Source organism: Schistocerca gregaria, chromosome 1 (assembly GCF_023897955.1).
Source record: "Schistocerca gregaria isolate iqSchGreg1 chromosome 1, iqSchGreg1.2, whole genome shotgun sequence".
NCBI classification, from domain to species: domain Eukaryota; kingdom Metazoa; phylum Arthropoda; class Insecta; order Orthoptera; family Acrididae; genus Schistocerca; species Schistocerca gregaria.
The window spans coordinates 160,249,262-160,271,648 of NC_064920.1; the positions used below are offsets into that span (position 1 = coordinate 160,249,262).

General features: G+C 40.2%; 1 protein-coding gene across 3 annotated transcripts in view; it reads left to right on the forward strand.

Annotated features, from left to right (window-relative positions):
• Window positions 1-22,387, forward strand: part of LOC126335421 (baculoviral IAP repeat-containing protein 6-like) — a 311,044-nt gene that overhangs the window by 199,458 nt on the left and 89,199 nt on the right. For all 3 annotated transcript variants that reach the window (XM_049998701.1, XM_049998709.1, XM_049998717.1), the window contains 2 exons: window positions 5,615-5,880; window positions 13,653-13,813. In XM_049998701.1, the coding sequence (XP_049854658.1) occupies window positions 5,615-5,880; window positions 13,653-13,813 (427 nt within the window). The remainder of the gene's footprint in view (window positions 1-5,614; window positions 5,881-13,652; window positions 13,814-22,387) is intronic.

The following is a 22,387-nucleotide window of genomic DNA, read 5'->3' on the forward strand; positions in this document are numbered from 1 at the left end:
TGTGCATATACACATCCACAACACTTGGGGGATGATGTAGTAGGATGTATATACATGCCAACAGCAGTGAACAGGTTACATACAGTTTGTTTATTTAGTGATCAATAAAATTTCTGTTCTTAGTCTCCTTTAAAAACCTGTTTGAATTATTATTGTCTTACATAGCTTCAGTGAAGTATTGAATTATACTGAACAGTGACTAAAATTTCAAGAGAGGTTACTGGACTGCATTGTAGTGACCTGAAACCTGTTGTGGTCATGTCAGCTGTGTATTTGTGGTAGTGATATCAACAAAGGGCCATTAAATCCTTGCAGCTTTCAAAGCATTAACAATTCTCTGGTGTGGGTGTGTTTTTTTTTTTTTTTTTTTTTTTTTTTTTTTTTTTTTTTTTTTTTGCAAAGTCCATAAATACCTAAAATCTGCAAAACAATATTCCTTAGAACAAGACCAGCTTAATCAGTTAGCTGGTTTATGCTTCGATGAAGTTGCACAGATTTGTGTTCATTGTGAGGTACTGCTCTTACACAAACATAAAGATTTAGATAGTTATGCTGTAGTAATAGAACACAAATAGTGCAGAAAAGACTTTTTTCTAAAAGAAAACTTCACAAATGTTAAAACCCCTCAGTATTGTTAAGCCATTTGTCCAGAACCCACAATATCCTTTCTTCCAGGGGTACTCACCTTGCAAGATATTCAGAAGAACTGCTGTGAAGATAACTGAAGAACTACTAATGCGGAAGTAAGGCTGTGAGGGTGGTTTGCGAGCCCTGCCTAGATAGCGGAGTCAGTAGAGCATGTGCAGTAGGCGAAAGATTCCAGGCATGTGTCCTGGTCTGGCACACAGTTTTAATTTTCCAGGTAGTTTCAAATCGGCACACATTCTGCTATGAAATGAAAATTCCTTCTGCACAGATGTTAATTTCATCTTAATGAAATGCAGCTGATGGAACCAAAGTTTTTGGAGATCTGTTTATAATCTTAAGGCTGTTGTATTATCGCCATTGAAATTACAGTGATTTGATTCAGGGGGGGGGGGGGGGGGGGGAGGCTTTACACGACGAAAGATGGATAAGGTTGAAGATGATATATAAAAGAAATTGCAACAGTTGCAGATTTGATCCTGGTGAAATGGAGAAACCTAAAGCAGAATTACTCAGAGCTGGTACTTTAAAAAGACCAAGGGAGAATTTTCTGTTTAAATAAAGTGACAAAAGCAACAAAGAATTGAAGGGGAAATAAGGAATCTTGGTATATGCGATAAGTAAGCATGGAAAGAAGCTTCCAAAAAAAGTAAGGTAAAAACTTATAGAAATTTTTGTAGATTTAGTACTTTAGTCAAATCGATCCAGGCAAAAAAAAAAAAAAAAAAAAAAAAAAAAAAAAAAAAAAAAAAAAAAAAAAAAAAAGTGTTAATTCAAATAAATGCAAAGAAACTGAGATGCAGATGTACCTTTACTGTGTAAAGTGAAAGAAATGTTTGCTGATGATCGAAACTGAAATGGACATGGACTTAGATTTCCAACAATTTGTGAATTATGTCCAAAGTGCTGTTACTGTATTTGCAAGAGATTCACACAAAGCTTCTGTGTGAAAATACATAAGAATGAAAAACTTACGTTGACACACAGCCTAGTAAATGAAGATTAAATGATGATGCCTAAAAACTCATCTGTAGTTTGTAATAAGAAAGCTATAAATCAGTCACAGATAGAAAGTCCAGAGCAGATGATCTGAAAAAACCTGTAAGGTGCATTTGAATTAGAAAAGAGTGACCTTCAAGTACAATCAATTTTAGCAATGGATTTGCACTGATTAGACACTGGAAAAAATTATTGAAGAACTAGTAACTAAACTGTGACTTCTTTTAACCATAGAAGGTCTCAAACTGGCCACCTTGATTACATTGATTGACTTTGCTGGTGGTTACTCCTTGATCGTTAAAGATGTGGTTAAAGGATCTTATTGGAAGAATTGCAAAGTTCCACTTAACCCATTTTTTATTTACTTCAAATATAATGGAAGATTAAAAAGTATCAGCTGCATCATAATCTGTGATAACCTACAGCATCATCGGATGCAGTGCACATGCTTTGGATGACCTGATAAAGTTACTCAAATGCACTTATACCCAAATACAGCCTATTTACTATTTTAATGATACTTCTGCTAACCATACAAAAATTTTAAGAACTTACACAATTGTTTCTATCATGGAAGAGATTTTAATGTCAGTGTAGAATGGAACGTTCGAGAAAAAACCATGGCAAATCATCTTGTTGTCTAATTGGGAGTAGAGTTGAACATTAAGAAGCACAAAGTAACATTCAAAGTCTGATTAAAAAAAAGTTTACTTTATTATTGTAAAGAAAATTTACAGCTAATGGATATTTCTTTTTATCAGAAAATAAAGGCATTTCGAGAAATAGATGAACTGATTGCAAAGCGTGACTCCTTCAGAATGCATGAGGAAGTAAGGCAGGCAGCAAGGATCTACAACAGGGAAAGCAGAGAAAGTAGGCTCCTCATAAACAAAAATGGCAACTTCCTACTGTGTGAGGCAAAGGAACAGATTGAAAAACAATTCAGTGACAACAGAGTTATCATGGTGTCTGTGAGAGTGAAGATATGGTTATCGCAAGAGCAGAAGTAGAGCGTGCCATAACAATATTGATAATGGGAAGGATTAAGGGTCTGACAAAACGGATGTTGAAGTACAAAAGCTATTCAAGGATGAACTCTCTCTTTCCATACCAATTGGTTTATTCAATAGTATCTTTCGAAGCAGAATTATACCATGTGACCAGTCCATTTCCCAAAAAGCCCAATGCAGAATGTTACCGTGACTCCAGAATGATGAGCTTAGTGAGTTATGCGCTCAAGTTATTCCTTTAAATACAGCAATTGAAAATATACCGTACATGTGAGGAAAGTGCTGGAGACTCTCAGTTTGTAGTCAAAAGTGGTTTCAGGACTCAGGAGATATTGCTCAGCTATCAAGTATTGATTCAGCAATGTCATCATGTTTATGTTGATGTGTGTGCTTGTTTTTAACACTCATGAAAAAGCTGTTAATACTGTTCAACATGGCAAAACAGATGGATATCTTAGACGAACTGGGGCCGGATGGTTGTTACATCTGATTGATTGGAAATCTATACTGGACCCAAAATACTGGTATCCATGTCAATGGTCAAGTGTCAGAATAATATTAATTATATAAGGAGTTTGCCAAAACTGCTTAATCTCCCCGTTACATTTCAATATATATTCTGAAAAAATTCAATATATGTTCTGAAAAGAGGTGGCGGGTTTAGTATGAAAATGGTTCTGGGAAAGGTAGTTTTCCATAACCGCAAAACCAAGGGCATGGGAGATGGTGGTGTGCAAGAGTGTCGCATGTCCAGTGGCCAATGAGGAGTCTGGTGGTAATGAAACAGGAACTGTGGAGAGGCAGTGAAAGAAATGAGCAGTGCCTTGAATGTAGGGTGTAAGGTTACAGACAACAGTTTGGAAGTGTTGGTCCACAGAAACAGAGGTCTGTTCTGTGGGTGACCACAGAATGGACAGTACATGGCTCTCTATTGATATTGTTACTCCTCTATCTCATTCACAATCGCTGATGCTTTTCTTTTCTCATACTTGATAACAAGTTTTTTTCCTCATACTTTTTTACTAGTTGCTCTTGGCAAAATCTCCTCCTCCTCCTCCTTGTTCTTCTTCTTTTGCCCTCTTGCTTGTCAGCTGTTAATACTATAATGCCTGTCTTACATTTGATAATTGTTGTCCCAATTTGATAATTATTGTTTAAAAGTCAGTTCTTGTCCCATCATACACTTCACACTCCTGTTGTTTACCTCTGATTTCTGTTAACCTATAGCTCTTATTGATTTGTAATATCGGCAATATAAGGAAAATATAGATTGCTACTTACCGGAAAGATGACACGTCAAGTTGCAAACAGGGACAACGAAAAGACTCTTTTACATTAGGTTTCATCAGAAAAGAAAGCGCGACCCCCCCCCCCCCCCCCCCCCCACACACACACACACGCACGCACACACATTCATTCATATAGCTGTATTTGTCTGCATCTGCACTTTCTTCTTTTTATTAATTCACACAAAATTAACACGCGATCTAGTGTTTGGAAGGACACATGGGGGACAAGTTGCCACTACTTGCATAAGACACAAGAATATTATTATGCTTTATTCGACTCATTAAAACTCACAAAGCATTCAGGGTGTAGGTATGGAACTGGGACTAATGTTTTCTGTGGGTCTTGTAATGTGTTTTCATTTCAGGTTTCTGTAGAGAAACATATTTTTAATGTGATTTACAGGGAGCTATCAAAAATCCATTTCATGATGACAAATTTTTGACAAGTGACAATCTTTCTTGCTATTGAGATTAGGTGTATATATTACACAAACAGAAACTGAAGATTAAATAATATTTTCATATGCTTTAAACTGGAACTGTCAGAGGCCTCAAATATAAGATAATTTGAATTTAATGTGACACATAATGGTCCACTCATGCTAAACGGTCACATGCTGTGTTTCATTATAGGGACAGATCACTATTTCTAATCTGTCATGTGGTTATATCTTCGCTCTCTACCAACAGCATAAGGCTATACAAATGTCCATATTGAGAAACCAGGTTGTACTGAACAGTAAATGACAATCTGAGACTGCCTTGAAAGACACCTGCTTCTTTAAGGTTTATAACTTACAGAGTGGTGAATTTTCCTACTTGCGGTTCAATCATAATATCTCATGTATCGCACCATCAGTGATGATTATGAGGATTTGGCAAACACTGTTGTTTGCTGGAGCTCCAGGTCTCATGAGGTTCACAGAGTGTGTACTGTGCCACCCATGAGAGCCTCACCCAAAACTTTTTGTGCAACTGTGAAGGCTAAAATAATTTTGAACTGAGTATAAATGTCATGATGATGTTTATACGGTTAAAACTGTAACCCACAATGCTACTTCTGCTCCATAATGAAAAGAATAGGTTGCTACTCAGTATATAGTGGAATTCCAGCACTACACAGCCTTTTATTCCTCCAATGCATCCACAGTCCTTTTACTTCCCTTCTTTTCCACCCCGCCCCCCATGCACCCTCTGTCTTACCTCCTGACTGCACCTAACTGCCATAGCTTTTTCCACCTCATCCCTGTATGCTTCCACAAGAAGCTCTTTACTGTCCCCCACCCCTACCTTGCTATCCCTCCAGCCTCCTCCTTACCCCCACCACCCAGATTGCGTCTCCTATCGTGTATAGTATAGTTCGCAGTCTGGCCTCAGCAGCCAGAGGCATGGTCATGTGTGTGGAGGTGGCAGTTTTGTGTGTGTGTGTGTGTGTGTGTGTGTGTGTGTGTGTGTGTGTGTCTAATTCAGGAGAAGGGGCTTTTTGGGCGAAAGCTTATGTGTTTAGCAGTCTTTTTATTGTGTCTATCTGTGACTCAGCATTTTCACTGTATGGCGAGTAGCAATCTGTCCTTTTCATAATATTGTCATTACTCCATCCTCGATTTTCTGTTGTTTGTCTTCAGGAGGTGTGTATAATTTAATGTATAGTAACATAATTTATGGTTTCAGTTTAGGCTGGCTGCGGCTCTTGCACCACTGCCTGTGTCTGCCGATGATAGGCTCACCCTTGGCACGCGGAGTGGTTGCATCTGCTGCAGAAGTGGAGGGGCTGCCTGAAGCTTGCTGTGGCTTGCTCCTGGTGCCGGCACCTGCACCTTCACTCTTCACTCCCAGCCTGGAGAGGGTTCTGATCCGATTAGGTCTTCACTCTCGTGACCTAGGCCTGAAGCAGATCAACACCCTGCTCCGGAATGGGGCAGCAGCTTTTTTGCAAGGTCAGTTTATTAAACAAATTCACTGGAGAAAACTTTAAAGTTACAAGGAAACAAATGGCAGGCCATTACCTGTCAGGGTGCAAAATACCAGTATTGATGGAGACACATTTAAAAGTGAGAAAACTGTTTCTAGCTTTCACAACTCTTAGTTGTCTCTTCAGTGAAAAAATAGGAATAAGTCTGAGGAGGAAAACAAAGTTACTGAGATGCCCATGTTGAGTCGGGCCCACTTGTGAGAATGAGCGGAGTAAAAGATCAAAGATATTACATTAGTAAGTAATGTGCCAGTTTCATTCCAGATAAGGTATCGCAAACTGAGAAGTAATTGTGGATTGAGCTGAAGAGAAATGGTAAGTGAAATAAGTAGTGAAATTAAGCAATCCGGGGAGTGAAATGAGTTCAGTAGGGGCTTGTGAACTTGCTACCATGTGATGGCCAGAGAGGTTGTTCTGGGAATTCTTTTGCCCTCATTACCAAGGTGTCCCTCCCTTCTGTCTACTTTCCAAAATTCACAAAAATCGTACATGTTGTCCCATTATAGCAGGCTTCAAAACCCCTTCCAAAGGCATATTAGCACTAGTAGAGAAATATTTCCGATTCATCAAACATATAAAAGCCTTTCACACTATTTTCGTGACACATAACTGATGCAAATCTATCTGCATCCTATACAGGCTGTGATATCATACATAGTCAACCACAAGGAAGAGAACCAGAAGAAGACATCACTGATTCCGATTTCTAGCCATACACTGCCCTCGTCCTCCCCTCAAAATGCCACACCAGCCGTTACAGTAACAAACAATGGACAAACAGTTCTAGATTAATCTAGTTTTAGACTGTTTCTTTTTAAGTAACATTTCTCTGTATGTATGTAATGTATAAACACCTGAATATGAATAGAACATGTTTGAAACGCATTGTATTATGTTGGATTAAACATAAAAAGTGACTGGTAGCAGAAATCAGAAATAAATAATCATCAAAACATATTTCCATTCTACAGGGAAGATACCACACACACCTAGGACTCACCCACCAGGAGCCATCCATGTCACTATTGATGAGATCTCATTCTACGACTAATCCACTTTCTGCAACAGCTTAACTCCTTTTCTTGACTCATTCACGTGGTCATACTTCACATTGGAAGCCAAACTTCCTTTATGTTGACCCTTACTTCATTGAAACTCGCATGTACCTCAGTTCTTATAAAACCAACCAACAAGTTTGAGTGTTATTTTTTGTCCAGTTGTGTGTGTTATTAATGCAAATTTCAGTGTTATTTTCTGATGGTTCAATATTTTTAAATTGTGTTCTTTATTTTCATTGTACTGCATTTATTTTAAGTATTATGTTGAAAATGAAGGTATACCTATCAATTATATTACACCTTTTGACATCACAAATCTCATTTATGTTAATACTTCTTGGAGTGCTAGTTCTGCAAGGTTCGCAGCAGAGCTTCTGTAAAGTTTGGAAGGTAGGAGATGAGGTACTGGCAGAATTGAAGCTGTGAGGACCTGTCGTTGAGTCGTGCTTGAGTAGCTCAGTTGGTAGAGCACATGCCCGCGAAATGCAAAGGTCCCGAGTTCGAGTCTCGGTCTGGCACACAGTTTTAATCTGTCAGGAAGTTTCATATCAGCTCACACTCTGCTGCAGAGTGAAAATCTCATTCTTTTTGAGTTCTGTCTGTTTTGAGTGTTGTCATATGCTGTCCTAGTAGTCTATTAGTCAACATTGTTCTTATATTGTGAGACAGTTCATCTAATTGATTGAGCTGTTTCAGTGTATCCAAAATCTCACTTAACATTTTTGTATTCATACTCATAGTGATAGGCATATACTACAGTGTTGAGATTATGCACTCAATAACACTAACTATTTTGAATAAATGTTGTATCCCTTTAAACAAGAATGTAATAATGCCATAGTCACAATGTGAAGCAGTGCACACAGCTGTCAACTGTACATAGTGCAACTCCCCTAGTTTGTTGTATACTGTGCAGCAACACGAAGCTCATGCCTTCTTGTGTGTGTGATGCGACACAACACCTGCATCAGGTGTCTCATAGCTGTAGTCTGTGCTGTTGGTGCACTTAACCACCGTGCCGACAGACTGTGAGTTGGTGGAGTGTTGCCACCAGGAACAGTTCACAGTCTTGTAAATGTTGAAACCATCCACAGACTTCTGTTTAAATGACTTATTAAATCTTAGTCAGTGCTGAGCCAGCATTGACATATGATAACCACTTTTAATGTTGAAAGGTTACTCTCTCCAACAGATCTTCTTTGCTCTGTTTATTTTGTTGTTATCTAATTATATGGTTATCACAAAATAATATCTTCCTCACTTATTGTGATAACGTATTTCAGGTATGTCTCTTCTCTTTAACCCTGTTTACATTTGTTGCCCATAGAAACATTGTATTTCCTGATGATTTTGTGGTGAACTTCTTCTTTGTATCACCACAACCTTATCACAGTGCCCTTTTTCTTTCATTTCATGGTCACCACACAAAATGCTTTCACTGGTATTCACTACTGGAGAGTACTTGAGGATACTGAGATCTGTCAGTCTCTGTTCATAATTACCTTTTTTTTTTTTTAATCTTCTGTTTATGCACTCGTGTCGCTCCTCGAAGTTGTGGTCCTTCTATGCTGTGCCACTTGTATTGAGCTGCTTCGCCCTCTACATGAAAGCAATATGATAATCGAAGATTATGTTGGCTACCCACTATCTGCTTCTGTATTTAACAGTGTTCATAACATATTCACAGTTAAGCCCTTAATAACAAAACTCATCAATAGACAGATTGTTAGTATCCCAAGGTCTAGAATTAATTAATTAAGAAATTCCATACAGTCTTATTTTGATTTTATTTTCGGAAAAATAGCCATTGTTATCCTAACCTCTTCTCCTTTGATGTCCATAGCAACTCCAAGTGACAGCGTCAGTGTGTAAATGATTCCTTCCCACCAGTAAAACACTCACCTTCAGTCATGCCTTGTGGCTATAAAGTACTTACATTAGCATTTCATATCTGTGCATGAATAAAAAAACTGTGTGCACAGTATGCTGTCTTCCCTGTACCACTACCACCATAAATTAAGGTTTTTGTATGACCATCTTTCATCTACACAGTAAAAAGGAAATGGGGAAATTACCTTGAATAGAAACACATACCACCACACCCTTCAGAATATTTACACTGGAGAGACTTACCATTCCAGGCTCTTTAGCATGTCGTCATTAATCGAGTTCATCATTATTTACCTTCTTTTGAAACAAGATCCTACTGCTGTGAACACACACGGACGCTGTAAGTGTTAGCAGCCTAGTTTCGGTGCAACCCAATGCATTTCACTTTTCCTTCATCTCTGCCTGAAGTGTGTTGCTTCATTTTTTTCAAAAGTTTGCTAGTTTCAGCCTTAAAAATGCCTTTTCCCATAAAACTCAATCCATCTTCAAACCATTTTAACTTGGAATGGATGTAACAATTTTATCCACTGATGACTCAATATTATTTTCGTATTTACCAAAACTCTTCTTGTAGGAATTCATTCTGAAGACATTGCATTTTGGAGAGATCTCTAATTATACGTCGGTTACACTGTATCATTTTGTAAGACATAAATGTAAAAACAAAAACCGACAAATATGACACTACAGCATCAAAAGCAAACAAAATAACATGGCACTTGCCTGGTTCCCTTCAGCTGACTCTTTGCAGCACAAGACACATTATGTCCCTCAGAAATGTTTTGGTAGTAGAACAGAATATTTACTCAATATTATTTTGTGAAATGAAGTCTATGGCGAGCCTGATCTGTACCACTGCTCAGTGGCTGAAAGCGGAAAACAATGAGGTACCATGTTGGTCTAAGCGTATGAAAAAAGTAAAGTGCAATATTTGGTGGTTTTCATATTTACATTTGTGTACTATGAAAATGTGTAGTTTAATTAGTGTACAATACTTTGAGATCTCCCCACAACAGACCGAGTGAGGTGACTCAGTGGTTATCGCACTCAGGAGGACGACGGTTCATACCCCATCCAGCTACCCTGATTTAGTTTTTCTGTGATGTCCGTAAATCGCTTCAGGCAAATGCTGGGATGGTTCCTTTGAAAGGGCATGGCCAATTTCCTTCCCCATCCTAAGCTTGGGCTCCGTCTCTAATGACCTTGTTGTTGATGGGACGTTAAACACCCTGTCCACACCCACCCACTACCACCTGCAACAGCCACACTAATCTCCTACATCAGCAAAGGCAGAGGAACATGTAAAATGGCACATGTTGTTTACCAACTAACATTTGTTCTTTGGATGGATTTTTGTATAAGAATGTCCACCACTAAACTAGTTAAGTACATAAATGGACAGAGAAATGGCCTTGGGCCAGCCATAGCCACTTGCTGAACATGTTCTACAGCAGAGGTGCACAGACTGCTGGGCCCTCTGTGGCTTGCCCCTCACTATTTGCTGTTCTAATTTTTTCCTCATTTTTGAAACTCAACTTTCATTCCCTTCCGAAATGGAGAGCGGAGACCCTTATTGAACTTAGTTTGTCTGAGCCAAGTCTAGCTGGCATTGAGGCTGAAGATATCGGATAATAATTTGTTTCACAGCACGATATTTTTGAACATGTGCCCCTTACATAGTTACAGTAAGGGTTTTGTGGCCCACAGTACTTGCAAGTCTCTCTCTCTCTCTCTCTCTCTCTCTCTCTCTCTCTCTGTGTGTGTGTGTGTGTGTGTGTGTGTGTGTGTGTGTGTGTGTGTGTGTGTGTGTGTGTTCCCCCATCTCCTTCACTACTTTACATCTCAGTATATGAAGGGGACATTGTGCTTTCTAAACAACAATTTTTTTTTTATCTGCTCCTCTTTCTGATGCTGCTCCCTTCATTTTTTTTTCTCCTCTGGTCTTGACAATGGCCAGGTCCACTCGACCTAGAGTCTGAGTAAACTGCTCTTCCTTCTCAACCTCACCAAACCAATACCTCATACATTAGATCACATCAGTGTTTCCCATCTCTGTAAAAATTATTATTGTAGTTATTATTCACAATTAAACTTCACGCAAAATCTGGATTGTTTCTTTGTTAACTGATTATGATGTAATTCTTATGTTTTAATATTGAATAATATGATGTTTGTAGAGACCTCAAGATCAGCAATATTTAGCTCCAATTGCAAACTGCCTGGCAGTTGGAAATGGGTCAGTTAAGAGACTTAGTGTCCTGTAGGTGCAACCATCACTGGTTGTTGTGGACAGCTATTTATTACTTGTGATGTGTTCCCATAAAACATACCATTCAAAATACCCATAAACACAATTGAAAGTCACAAAGTAAATAAATGTCCATTAACCTTTATTAACTTTTATGCTAATCCTGATGTAAGGTTTGCATTGATCACATCAGTAGAACCATTTACAAGAAGTACTCTGAAAGGCTTACCTCACAATGAAGCAAAAAGTACTTACCAGCCTGTCTTGTCTCCATGTAAGTTTACAGTTTCCTTAAACAAATTAGCAGATATTTTGTTAATACCATTTTGTGATGTAATCTGAATGAAGAGAGCCAATATTAGTCGATTACATCATCATTGATCAGTCACTGCAACAGGTTACAACTGGCAGACATCTAAGAGTATCCAGCTGGAGCAGTTTAATGCAGATTGGCTACATAAATCCCATTTCAGAGAAAGCAAATGCAAAACTTTGATCCATCCAATCCTGCTGTACTTTTCAGCAGTCTGAAATTATTGAAGAGTTTCGTTGGTACACTATGTGATCAACAGTATCCAGACACCCCCAAAAATATAAGTTTTTCATATTAGGTGCATTGTGCTGCCACCTACTGCCAGGTACTCCGTATCAGTGACCCCAGTAGTATTAGACATCATGAAAGAGTAGAATGGGCATTCCGCGGAACTCACGGACTTTGAACGTGGTCAGGCGATTGAGTGTCACTTGTGTGATACGTCTGTACGTGAGATTTCCACACTCCTAAACATCTTTAGGTCCACTGTTTCCTATGTGATAATGAAGTGGAAATGTGAAGGGACACTTACAGCACAAAAGCGTACAGGCCGATCTCGTCTGTTGATTGACAGAGACTGCCCACAGTTGAAGAGGCTCGTAATGTGTAATAGGCAGACATCTATCCAGACCATCACACAGGAATTCCAAACTGCATCAGGATCCACTCCAAGTACTATAACAGTTAGGTGGGAGGTGAGAAAACTCGGATTTCATGGTCGAGCGGCTGCTCATAAGCCACACATAACGCTGGTAAATGCCAAACTACACTTCGCTTGGTGTAAGGAGCGTAAACATTGAATGATTGTATAGTGTAAAAAATGTTGTGTGGAGTGACGAATCACGGTACACATTGTGGCGATCTGATGGCAGGATGTGGGTATGGCGTATGCCCAGTGAACGTCATCTGCCAGCATGTGTAGTGTCCACGGTAAAATTTGGAAGCAGTGGTTTTATGGTGTGGTTGTTTCTTTCATGGAGGAAGCTTGCACTCCTTGTTATTTTGCATGGCACTATCACAGCACAGGCCTAAATTGATGTTTTGAGCACCTTCTGGCTTGCCACTGTTGAAGAGCAGTTCAGGGATGGTGATTGCATCTTTCAACACACTCAAGCACCTGTTCATAATGCGTGGCCTTTGGCAGTGTGGTTACACGACAATAACATCCCTGTAATGGACTGGCTTGCATAGAGTCCTGACCTAAATCCTATAGAACACCTTTGGGATTATTTCGGAACACCGACTTCGTGCCAGTCCTCGCCAACCAACATAGATACCTCTCCTCAGTGCAGCACTCTGTGAAGAATGGGGTGCCGTTCCCCAAGAAACCTTCCAGCACCTGATTGAACATATGCCTACGAGAGAGGAAGCTGTCATCAAGGCTCAGGGTGGTCTAAGATCATATTGAATTCCTGTATTACCGATGGAGGGTGCCACGAACTTGTAGGTCATTTTCACCCAGGTGTCCGGATACGTTTGATCACATAGTGTAGATCCGAGTATCCTTCTGATGATCTTTCATTTCACAAACTTTCAGTATTCCTGTTCTTACTAGGTTCAACTCTCTGCTGCATGTAAGGCCTCAGGGTAGATGCTGTTATGGTAATTTTTCACTTTTCCTTTTGTAGAAATTTTGTTCTTATTGAAGATGTCAGTAGCTAATTTGTATGCTAAATTCATTTTGTGTGTTTGTGCTACCATTGCCTGCAAATATTGTGAGTTAAACTAATGATTGTTCCACTTTAACAAAACAGAGACTTTCCATTACTTAGCTATAAAAAAAAAGTTCAACAAGATGATGTATTTGCATTATATTTACAGGGGCTAAATGAAACAGTGGACACAAGAATTATGATCCTCCTCATTTGTCATTTCAGACCCTTTAAAGTAATTTTCTCTGAGATTACTTATAGAGAAAGTATTTCTTTTGTGGTTTGATTTTTGAACGTCTCTGCTGATTCCCTTCATTATATTAAGAGTAATTGTATTAATACTAAACGTTTGCCTGCATTAGTTGTTGTAAGATTGTGGATCTGTGTTTGAGAGAAGTGGGGCATGGTGAAAGAGAACTGAGCTTTTAAGACCACATGTTAGTTAGAAGTCGTGGATGTTCGTTATACTGACTTTCCTCAGCCAGTAATCGAAGTTTATATTTTTGTTTCAACATGTGCTTAAGAAGTTGTCCTTAATTTTACAACTAAAATTTACATTCAGTTTATTTTTTACAGGGTCTCTTTCCATAAGTCACTCCTCCACATTAAGTTCAACAGTTGTTGACTCTGTTGTGGAATTGTTGTATCAGATGTGCACAATACAAGACAGTGCAACAAAGGATAGAGTGAAGGCTTTGCTTTTGTGGTTGCAAGAAACTGCATCAGCTGCTATACAGGTATGTAGAGGTTGCCCATTTTTTCAGCTTAACAGTTAATTGTATCGGTGAAGAACCCTATCCCCAGAAGGCAAGATTTGTTTTACCTATGAGCGTTTTCTGAAAATTGATAGTGCTAAAAGAAATTGATTTGTTTATGACTAATATTATTTGTTTAAATTTATATTAACTAAGCAGTAACATTGTCATTAAGAGAACTCTTTTCATTGTGACTGAAATTGGTACTGTTGATTTGATAATGTGCATAGGTATTCATATGGTTTCTCCAAATCAGAAAACTCGTGTTTCAGACTGTAGTCAATAGTGAAGGATAGTGAAAGTCAATAGTTAAGGATAGTAAATGCAATAACAAGTTATTCTAAATGCGCATGAAATAATAAGCCAAGAACAGATAATGCGGAACATTCTACAAAAAATGTACACACAGAAAGGTTGGGGGGGGGGGGGGGAGATTTATAGAAGGCCTACTTCCCATAATCTGATGATGATGATGTCCTGGGCAAGGTACTTGATCACAGTATTTTGAAATAATTAGAAAGCAAGTTGATCCCTAAGGTGAGTTCCATTATTACAACTTGCATCAGACAGCAGTATTTCTGTTCTGAAATACAGAAGGCATGACAATATACACTATTGTTTTTGAATATATGACCACTTTGAAGAAACCATAAAGGCTGTAGAGGAATGATAGGATGAAGTAATACAGTAAATGGTGATTTTCGCAATATCAAAACACGATCATAAATTGTGATGTACTCTTGTTACCCATTTTCTGTGTATCAGTTTCCGGAAAAGTCTGCTACCTTTGGTGGTGGTTGCTCAGAAAGTGCTGTGCAGTGGTCTGTAGGTTTTTGGATTATATTTCTTCTCATATTGTGTAACTTTTTGAAGATTACAGACTCGTAGACAGACAACTTCTGAAGAGTTGTTAAAACAATTGATAAAATTTAATGTTTCAGAAAACATTAATCTCTTCTAGCTACTTTCTCTGTTAAAAATAAGACTGATTGTTGAAGTATTGAAGTGGATTTACATTGGAACCTCAGTTAATGAGCACCTCCCATAATGTGCAATTCATGTAACAAGCAAAACAAATTCTTAAAAAAGATATTTGCATAATGAGTGACAACGATTTAGTATGATATTAACACCTGTGCACGCGGAGGGCGAATGTTCAACAATACGTATACCTTTCATTGTCAGCAGTGACACATGACAGTGTCTTTAGTGCATACTGCAGTCTGGGTTTAGCATTCTTTCTGCTACCATCTTAGCACAGCTTGTGATCTCACAGTTTTCTGAACTTGTATGCACACAGGTGTGTGGGTTTGTGTGGGTTTTTTTTTTTTTTTTTTTAAATGCCCCCAAATGAGAAAGTCACAAAAAGACTACTATAAGAGAGAGAAAATTACCTTAGAAACGAAATGTAAAATCATTGAAAAACGCAAATGAGATGTGAGCATTGCAGATTTAGCATGCACATACACTGAAGAGCCAAAGAAACTGGTACAACTGCCTAATATAGTGTAGGGCTCCTACGAGCATGCAGAAGTGCTGCAACATGACTTAGCATGGACTTGACTGATGTCTGAAGTAGTGCTGGAGGATATTGACACCATGAATCCTGCAGGGCTGTCCATAAATCCGTAAGAGTACGAGGGGGTGGAGATCTCTTCTGAACATCTTGTTGCAAGGCATACCAGATATACTCAATAATGTTCGTGTCTGGAGAGTTTGATGCCCAGCGGAAATGTTTAAACTCTGAAGAATGTGCCTGAAGCGACTCTGTAGCGATTCTGAATGTGTGGTGTCTCATATTATCCTGCCGGAATTGCCCAAGTCCGTCAGAATGCACAGTGGATATGAATAGATGCAGGTGGTCAAAAAGGATGCTTAAGTACATGTCACTTCTGAGCGTCGTATCTAGACGTATCAGGGCTCCCATATCAATCCAACTGCACATGCTCCACACCATTACAGTGTCTCCACCACTTTGAACAGTCCCCTGCTGACGTGCAGGGTTAATGGGTTCATGAGGTTGACTCTATACCAGTACATGTCCATCCATTCGATAAAATTTGAAACAATACTTGTCCGACTAGTCAACCTGTTTCCAGTCATCAACAGTCCATTATTGGTGTTGATGGGCTCAGTCCAGGCGTAAAGCTTTGTGTCATGCGGTCATCGAGGGTACACGAGTGGGCTTTTGACTCCTAAATCCTGTATTGATGATGTTTTGTTGAATGATTCGCACACCGACTCTTGTTGATGGCATAGAATTGAAACCTGCAGCAATCTGTGGAAGTTTTGCATTTCTGTCATGGTAAACAATTCTCTTCAGTCCTCATTGGTCTCATTCTTGCAGGATCTTTTTCTGGCCGCAGCGATGTCAGCCAGACTCCTGATATTCGTGGTATACTTGTGAAATGGTCATATGGGAAAGTCCCCACTTCATCGCTATCTTGGAGATGCTATATTCCATTGCTTGTGCACCGACAATAACACCACACTGAGACTCACTTGAATCTGGATAACCTGCCATTGTAGCAGCAGTAAGCAACCTAACAACTGTGCCAGACATTTGTTGTCTTATATAGGTGTTGCTGACCACAGCGCTGTATTCTGCCTATTTACATATCTCTGTATTTGAATATGCATGCCTGTCTTTGGCCCTTCATTGTACAGTCAGTGTGCATCAACTATTTGCACTGTCCTCAAGAACAAGGACAGGATTAAGGATATAGGTGCTTCAAAGGGAGTGATAAGAGTAGCTGTGCAACGGTTTCATATTCTGCATGATGTTGAAAGGTTGCTCCTTAAAAGAACCAGCATACACAGGTTTGCGAGGCATGGTGAAGCAGCCAGCTCCAACTCAAAGGCAGCAGAGAATTTCATCAGCAACTTAAAGATGATCTTAGATTCTGAGTGTTATCTGCTGCAATGGGTTTTTAGTTGTGATGAGGTGGGTCTGATCTGAAAAAATATGCTAAAGGATACCTTTATAACAGCAGAGGATAATATTGCCCACTCTCAAGCCAATGAAAGACCATCTCACACTGCTATTCTGTGCCAATGGAAGCCATGATTTGACAATTAAGCTACTGCCTGTTTACCATTCAGAAACTCTGCAAGCTTTCACAAAGTGTAAAGTCCTGAATTGTAGGTTAAATGTGTCTGAGAGTTTTGGAAATACCAGTTCAAGATCATTGCGTGCATCAAGATGATCGAAAAGGGGTGGGAAGGGATTACCAAGAGAAAACTCCCTTCTGCTTGGAAGAAGCTTTAGCCGGAGTACGTTGTCGAATGTGATGAATCATGTATCGTGAATAATAAAATACGTAACATCCTCTGTGTTTTAATGGGATGGATAAAAAACTACTCACCAAGCGACAGCAGAAGTGCCACATAAAGAGGGTTATAATTAGGCAAACTTTCGGAGCCAGTGAAGGCAGAAGGGTCGAAGGGGAAGGTAGAGGGGTGAAAGAGAGAAACTGGTGTGTGTCGAAAGAATCCAGATGTCACGTGTGGTGAAACAGGCACCAAGATCACAATTGTTATGTTGTAGAGTATGCTTGGCAATAACATGTTGCCAGTATACACCCTATTCCTATGCCTATTCATCTTAATTGATAATTTGGTGGTAGTCATGCCAATGTAAAAGGCCAAATAGTGTTTACATAACAGCTGGTGTACGATGTGTGTTGTTTCACAGGTTGCTCTCCCTTTGATGGTATATGTTTTGCCAATGACAGGGCTGCTGTAGGTGGTGGTAGGAGGATGCACTGGGCAAGTCTTGCATTGGGGATGATCACAGGAATAGGAGCCATAGGGTAGGGAGATGGGTGCAGGAGCAGCACAGGATCTTACAAGAATATTGTGGAGATTGGGAGTGCAATGAAAAGCTATCCTAGGTGTAGTGGGCAAGATTTAAGACAGAATGGATCTCATTTCAAGGCATGATTTTAGGAAGTTATGGCCCTGTTGAAGTAGCTGATTAATGCATTCCAGACCAGAATAATATTGAGTCACCAGTGGCGTGCTCCAAAGTTGTGTTTGGAGGTATTAGCAGTACCAGGATTGGATGTGATGGCCCGGGAAATCTGCTTTTGAACTAGGCTGTTGGGGTAATTACGTATAGTGAAGGCTGAGGTGAGAATGGTGGTTTATTGCTGTATGTTTGCCTTGAATGCCAAGGCTCTATGGGAGGGATTGTTTGACTTGGGAAGGATTCCAACTGTCAAAATGTAAGTACTGTTGTTTGTTGGTAGGTTTAATGTGGACAGAAGTGTGTAGTTGGCCTTTAGTGAGGACGAGATCAACATCAAGGAAAGTGGCATGGGATTCAGAATAGGACCATGTGAAATTTATTCAGAGATTCCAGGAATTATAACAGGTCGGTCTCACCAAGAGTCCATTTGGTAAAGATGTCATGAATGTATTTAAACCAAAGCAGGGGCTGAAGACTTATGGATCCCAGGCAAGCCCCCTCCAAATGACCCATGAAAAGATTGGCATAGGAAGAAGCCATCCTGGTTCCCATGGCTGTACCCCTGATCTGTCTATAAGTCTGTCCACCCCCCCCCCCCCCTCCCTCCCTCCCCAACATGTAGTTGTTGTTGGTAAGTATAAAGTTGATTAAGATGAATAGGAAGGATGTCACAGGTTTGAAATCAGGTGGATGCTGATTTAGGAAATCTTCAGCAGCAGACCGACCATGTACATGGGAAATGTTAGTATAGAGGAAGGTGGCATCAATGGGACACACAAGGTGTGTGGTGGGAATGGGACGGGCACAGATTTCAGACGATCTGGGAAATGGTCGGTATCTTTGATATGCGGGTTCTTTGTATTACGGGTTTCAGGTGCTGATCAACTAAGGCATATGTTTGGTGGGTACTCTGAAGACAGAAACTATAGGATGACCCGAATGATTAGGTTTGTGGGTCTTAGGATGAAGGTAAAAGGTGAGGGTGCATGGTTTGAGTGGGGTGAGAAGGTCTGTGGATCGAGGTGTTAGTTCTTGTGAGGAGCCTGAGGTTTTAGGGAGGGATTGCAGGTCAGTTTGAATCACAGGAATGGGACCTTGGTGACTGTTGCTGTGTGTAGAGATGTCGGAGAGCTGGCATAGGATTTCACTAACATACTCCTTTCGGTCAGTGGTAGATCCTTTGTCTGCTGGGAGGCTAATGATAGTCACTTGCTTTTTGGGAACTTAGAGCCTGGAGTTCTGCAGGGGACAGGTTGTAGGGACCTGAGGAAGGGTTGTGAAGCATTGCTGGATGTGAGGAATTCTTTGAAGGCATGTAAGGGATAATTATTAGGTAGTGGTGCTGGATCAAGTTGGGATCGTGAACTGAACTGTTCAAGGCAGGGTTCAGCATCAGGCTTGCTATTGGAAAGGTTTTGGGATTTGGTTGTAAAGTGATATTTCCAATTGATATTACATGTGAAGGAAAGTAGGCCCTTCACCAAAGCAGCATGATCAAATGCAGGTTTAGGGCTGAAAGTGAGACCCTTAGATAATACAGATAGTTCAAGAGGGTAGAGTGCTTTAGATGTGAAGTTAAGAACACTGTATGTGATCCTCCACCATTATCCTTAAATCACCCCTTCCAAGAATTCCTCACATTTTACATTAATTTATACAGGATAAATTGTTTCAATTAACAAGTGTTCAGCACTATGAATAAGATTCTTGCTATGTGTGATTCCATTGTGTTTTTTATGTTATCATGTAATGGTTTATAGAAATTTGTCTCACAACACTAGGACAGTGCATAATAATTTTGAGATTATTATCACAAGTCGTGTGTGTGTGTGTGTGTGTGTGTGTGTGTGTGTGTGTGTGTGTGTGTGTGTGTGTGTGAAAAGTCAGCAGTAATTTTTTCCCCCAATCAAAATGGCAGTACAGCAATGATATAAGCCCAGATCAAAGCCAACGGATGGCAGGGCAGGACAGCAAAGCAAAGGAAATACTTTGCGACACAATGTGTGTACGTATTGGAAGGCAGTTCCATTGCCGTGCACATCCCGCGAGAACATGTGGTCTGTATGCTGTCCATCAGGTGCTTGGTGCTCCCACAGTAAACTGCGTCTGGGCTCACAACATTGGAAAAGTGCAAAATAAATTTTGATGAGTCAAACTGCAATGAATAAATGAATGTAAAATATCACATTTCATTACAACAAATCCATATGGCTTCTGAAGCTGCCCAAGTGATGCAGCTAGGATAGATGGATAGATAGATGAGAGCCATAGGGAACTGCTAGAGTACTAAATTGTAGAAACAGACTGCAAAAGTGGATGTGATGACTGGTAACTCATCTGTTAGACAGTGATAGACAATATACTTCCTCGTGAATGTTGTTGTATGCACACACAGTGAAACATACCTGCAGCTGCAATATGCTCATCTAAATATGCATTGGGGATGCTTATTGGCAGAAAAGCATCTTTCCAAATGAGTTATCATTGATTGTTTTCTACCACGATGATAGTAGAATCTCTGCTTTACGCTGTATTGGGAAATACTGCTCCCCAGTGTGCATTGTACAGTTCTCTACGTGAGGAATGATGTACCACCAGCACTGAGTACTTCATTAGGGTATATTTTGAGCACACATTCGCACAAATGCAGCCCATAGACACTTGAGCACTGTCTCTGACTGCTGGAGCCAGACAGTGAACAACTGCACTTGATGGGAGGTTTGACAGAAGGTAGAGAGAGGGGGGAGGGGGGAGACAAGTAAAAAGACTGTGGGTGCTCATGATGTGGAATAGAAGGCTGTGGAGCGGGAGCAGGGGAGGGGATAGGTGGCTGAAGAACAATGACTGATGAAGTTGAGGCCAGGAGGCAAAAATAGTTCCCACCAGTGCAATTCAGAAAAGCTGCTGTTGGTAAGAAGGATCCAGGTGGCACAGGATGTGAAGCAGTCATTAAACTGCAGAATGTTGTTTTGGATAGTGTGCTCAGCAACTGGGTGGTCCAGCCGTTCCTTGGACACAGTTTGTAAGTGGCCATTCATGCAGACAGACAGGCTTTTGGTTGTCATACCGACATAGAATGCAGCACTTTGGTTGCAGCTTAGCTTATAAATCACATGATTGGTTTCACAGGTAGTTCTGCCTTTGATGGTATAGGCAATGCTTGTCACCAGACTTTAGCAGGTGGTGGTGGGAGGATGTATGGGATAGGTCTTACATCTAGATCTATCATAGGGATGTGAGCCATGAGGCAAAGGGTTGGGAGCAGGGATTTTGTAGGAATGGATGAGGGGACTGTGTAGCTTCAGTGGATGATGGAATACCATTGTGGGAGGGGTGGGAAGGATAGTGGACAGAACATTCCTTATTTCAGGGCATGACGAGAGGCAGTCGAAGCACTGGCAGAGAATGTGATTCAGTTACTCCAGGCCTGGGTGGTACTGAGTCACAAGGAGAATGCTTCTCTGTGGCTGGACAGTGGGGCTTTGGGATGTGGTGTGTGACTGGAGAGATAAGGCACAGAACACCTGCCTCATGGCTCATATCCCTGTAATAGATCTAGATGCAAGGCATGTTCCATACATCCTCCCACCACCATCTACTCCAGTCCGGTCACAAGCAACACCTAACCCATCAAAGGCAGGGCTACCTGTGAAACAAGTCATGATCAATAAGCTAATCTTCAACCAATGTGCTGCATTCTGCATGAGCATAACAACCAACAAGCTATCTGTCTGCATGAATGGCAACCAACGAACTACGGCCAAGAGACAGCTAGCCAGTCACTCGTTGACAACTATGGGAAGCCAGTAAAAGACAACCAAAGAAAATCTGAAGTTTTATATTTTATGTTTAATCAATTATTTCCACAGGAGGATAGTACAAACATAATTTGACATAGGCATCACTGGTGTAGAGAAGGAACTGAATGAGTTGAAAACAAGTGGGTTGTCAGTGCCAAATAGAATCCTAGTTTGGTTTTACAAAGAGTACACTCCAACATGACCTTTTAGCTTCACGTGTCGTGAATCTCTCACCTGGTGGAGGTGCCTCCTGCATATAAGAAAGGTAAAAAAATACACCTACATAACTACAGACCAATATCTGTAATGTTGGTTTGCTTCAGAATTCTTTAGCATGTTCCAAGTTTGAATATAATAAAATTGCTTGAGACAGAAAAGCTTCTGTCCTCAAATCATCATGGCTTCAGAAAGTATCGCTTCTGTCAAACTCGGCATGCCCTTTTCCCACACAATATCGTGAAAACTATGGATAAAGGGCAGTGGACAGATTCTGTATTCCTGGATTTCCAGAAATTGTTTGAAACATTGCCTCACTACAGACACTGACAAAGATGCGAGCATGTGGAATAAGTTCCCAGATGTGTGAGTGACTCGAAAACTTCTTAAGTAATAGGACCCAGTATGTTGTCCTACTCAGTGAGTATTCATCAGAGGCAGGGCTGTCATCAGGAGTGCCCCACGGAAGTGTAATAGGATCACTATTTATTCTCTATAAACATGAATGATGTGACTGACAGGGTGAACAGCAGTTCACTACTGTTTGTTGTTGGTGCTCTGTTGTGCAGG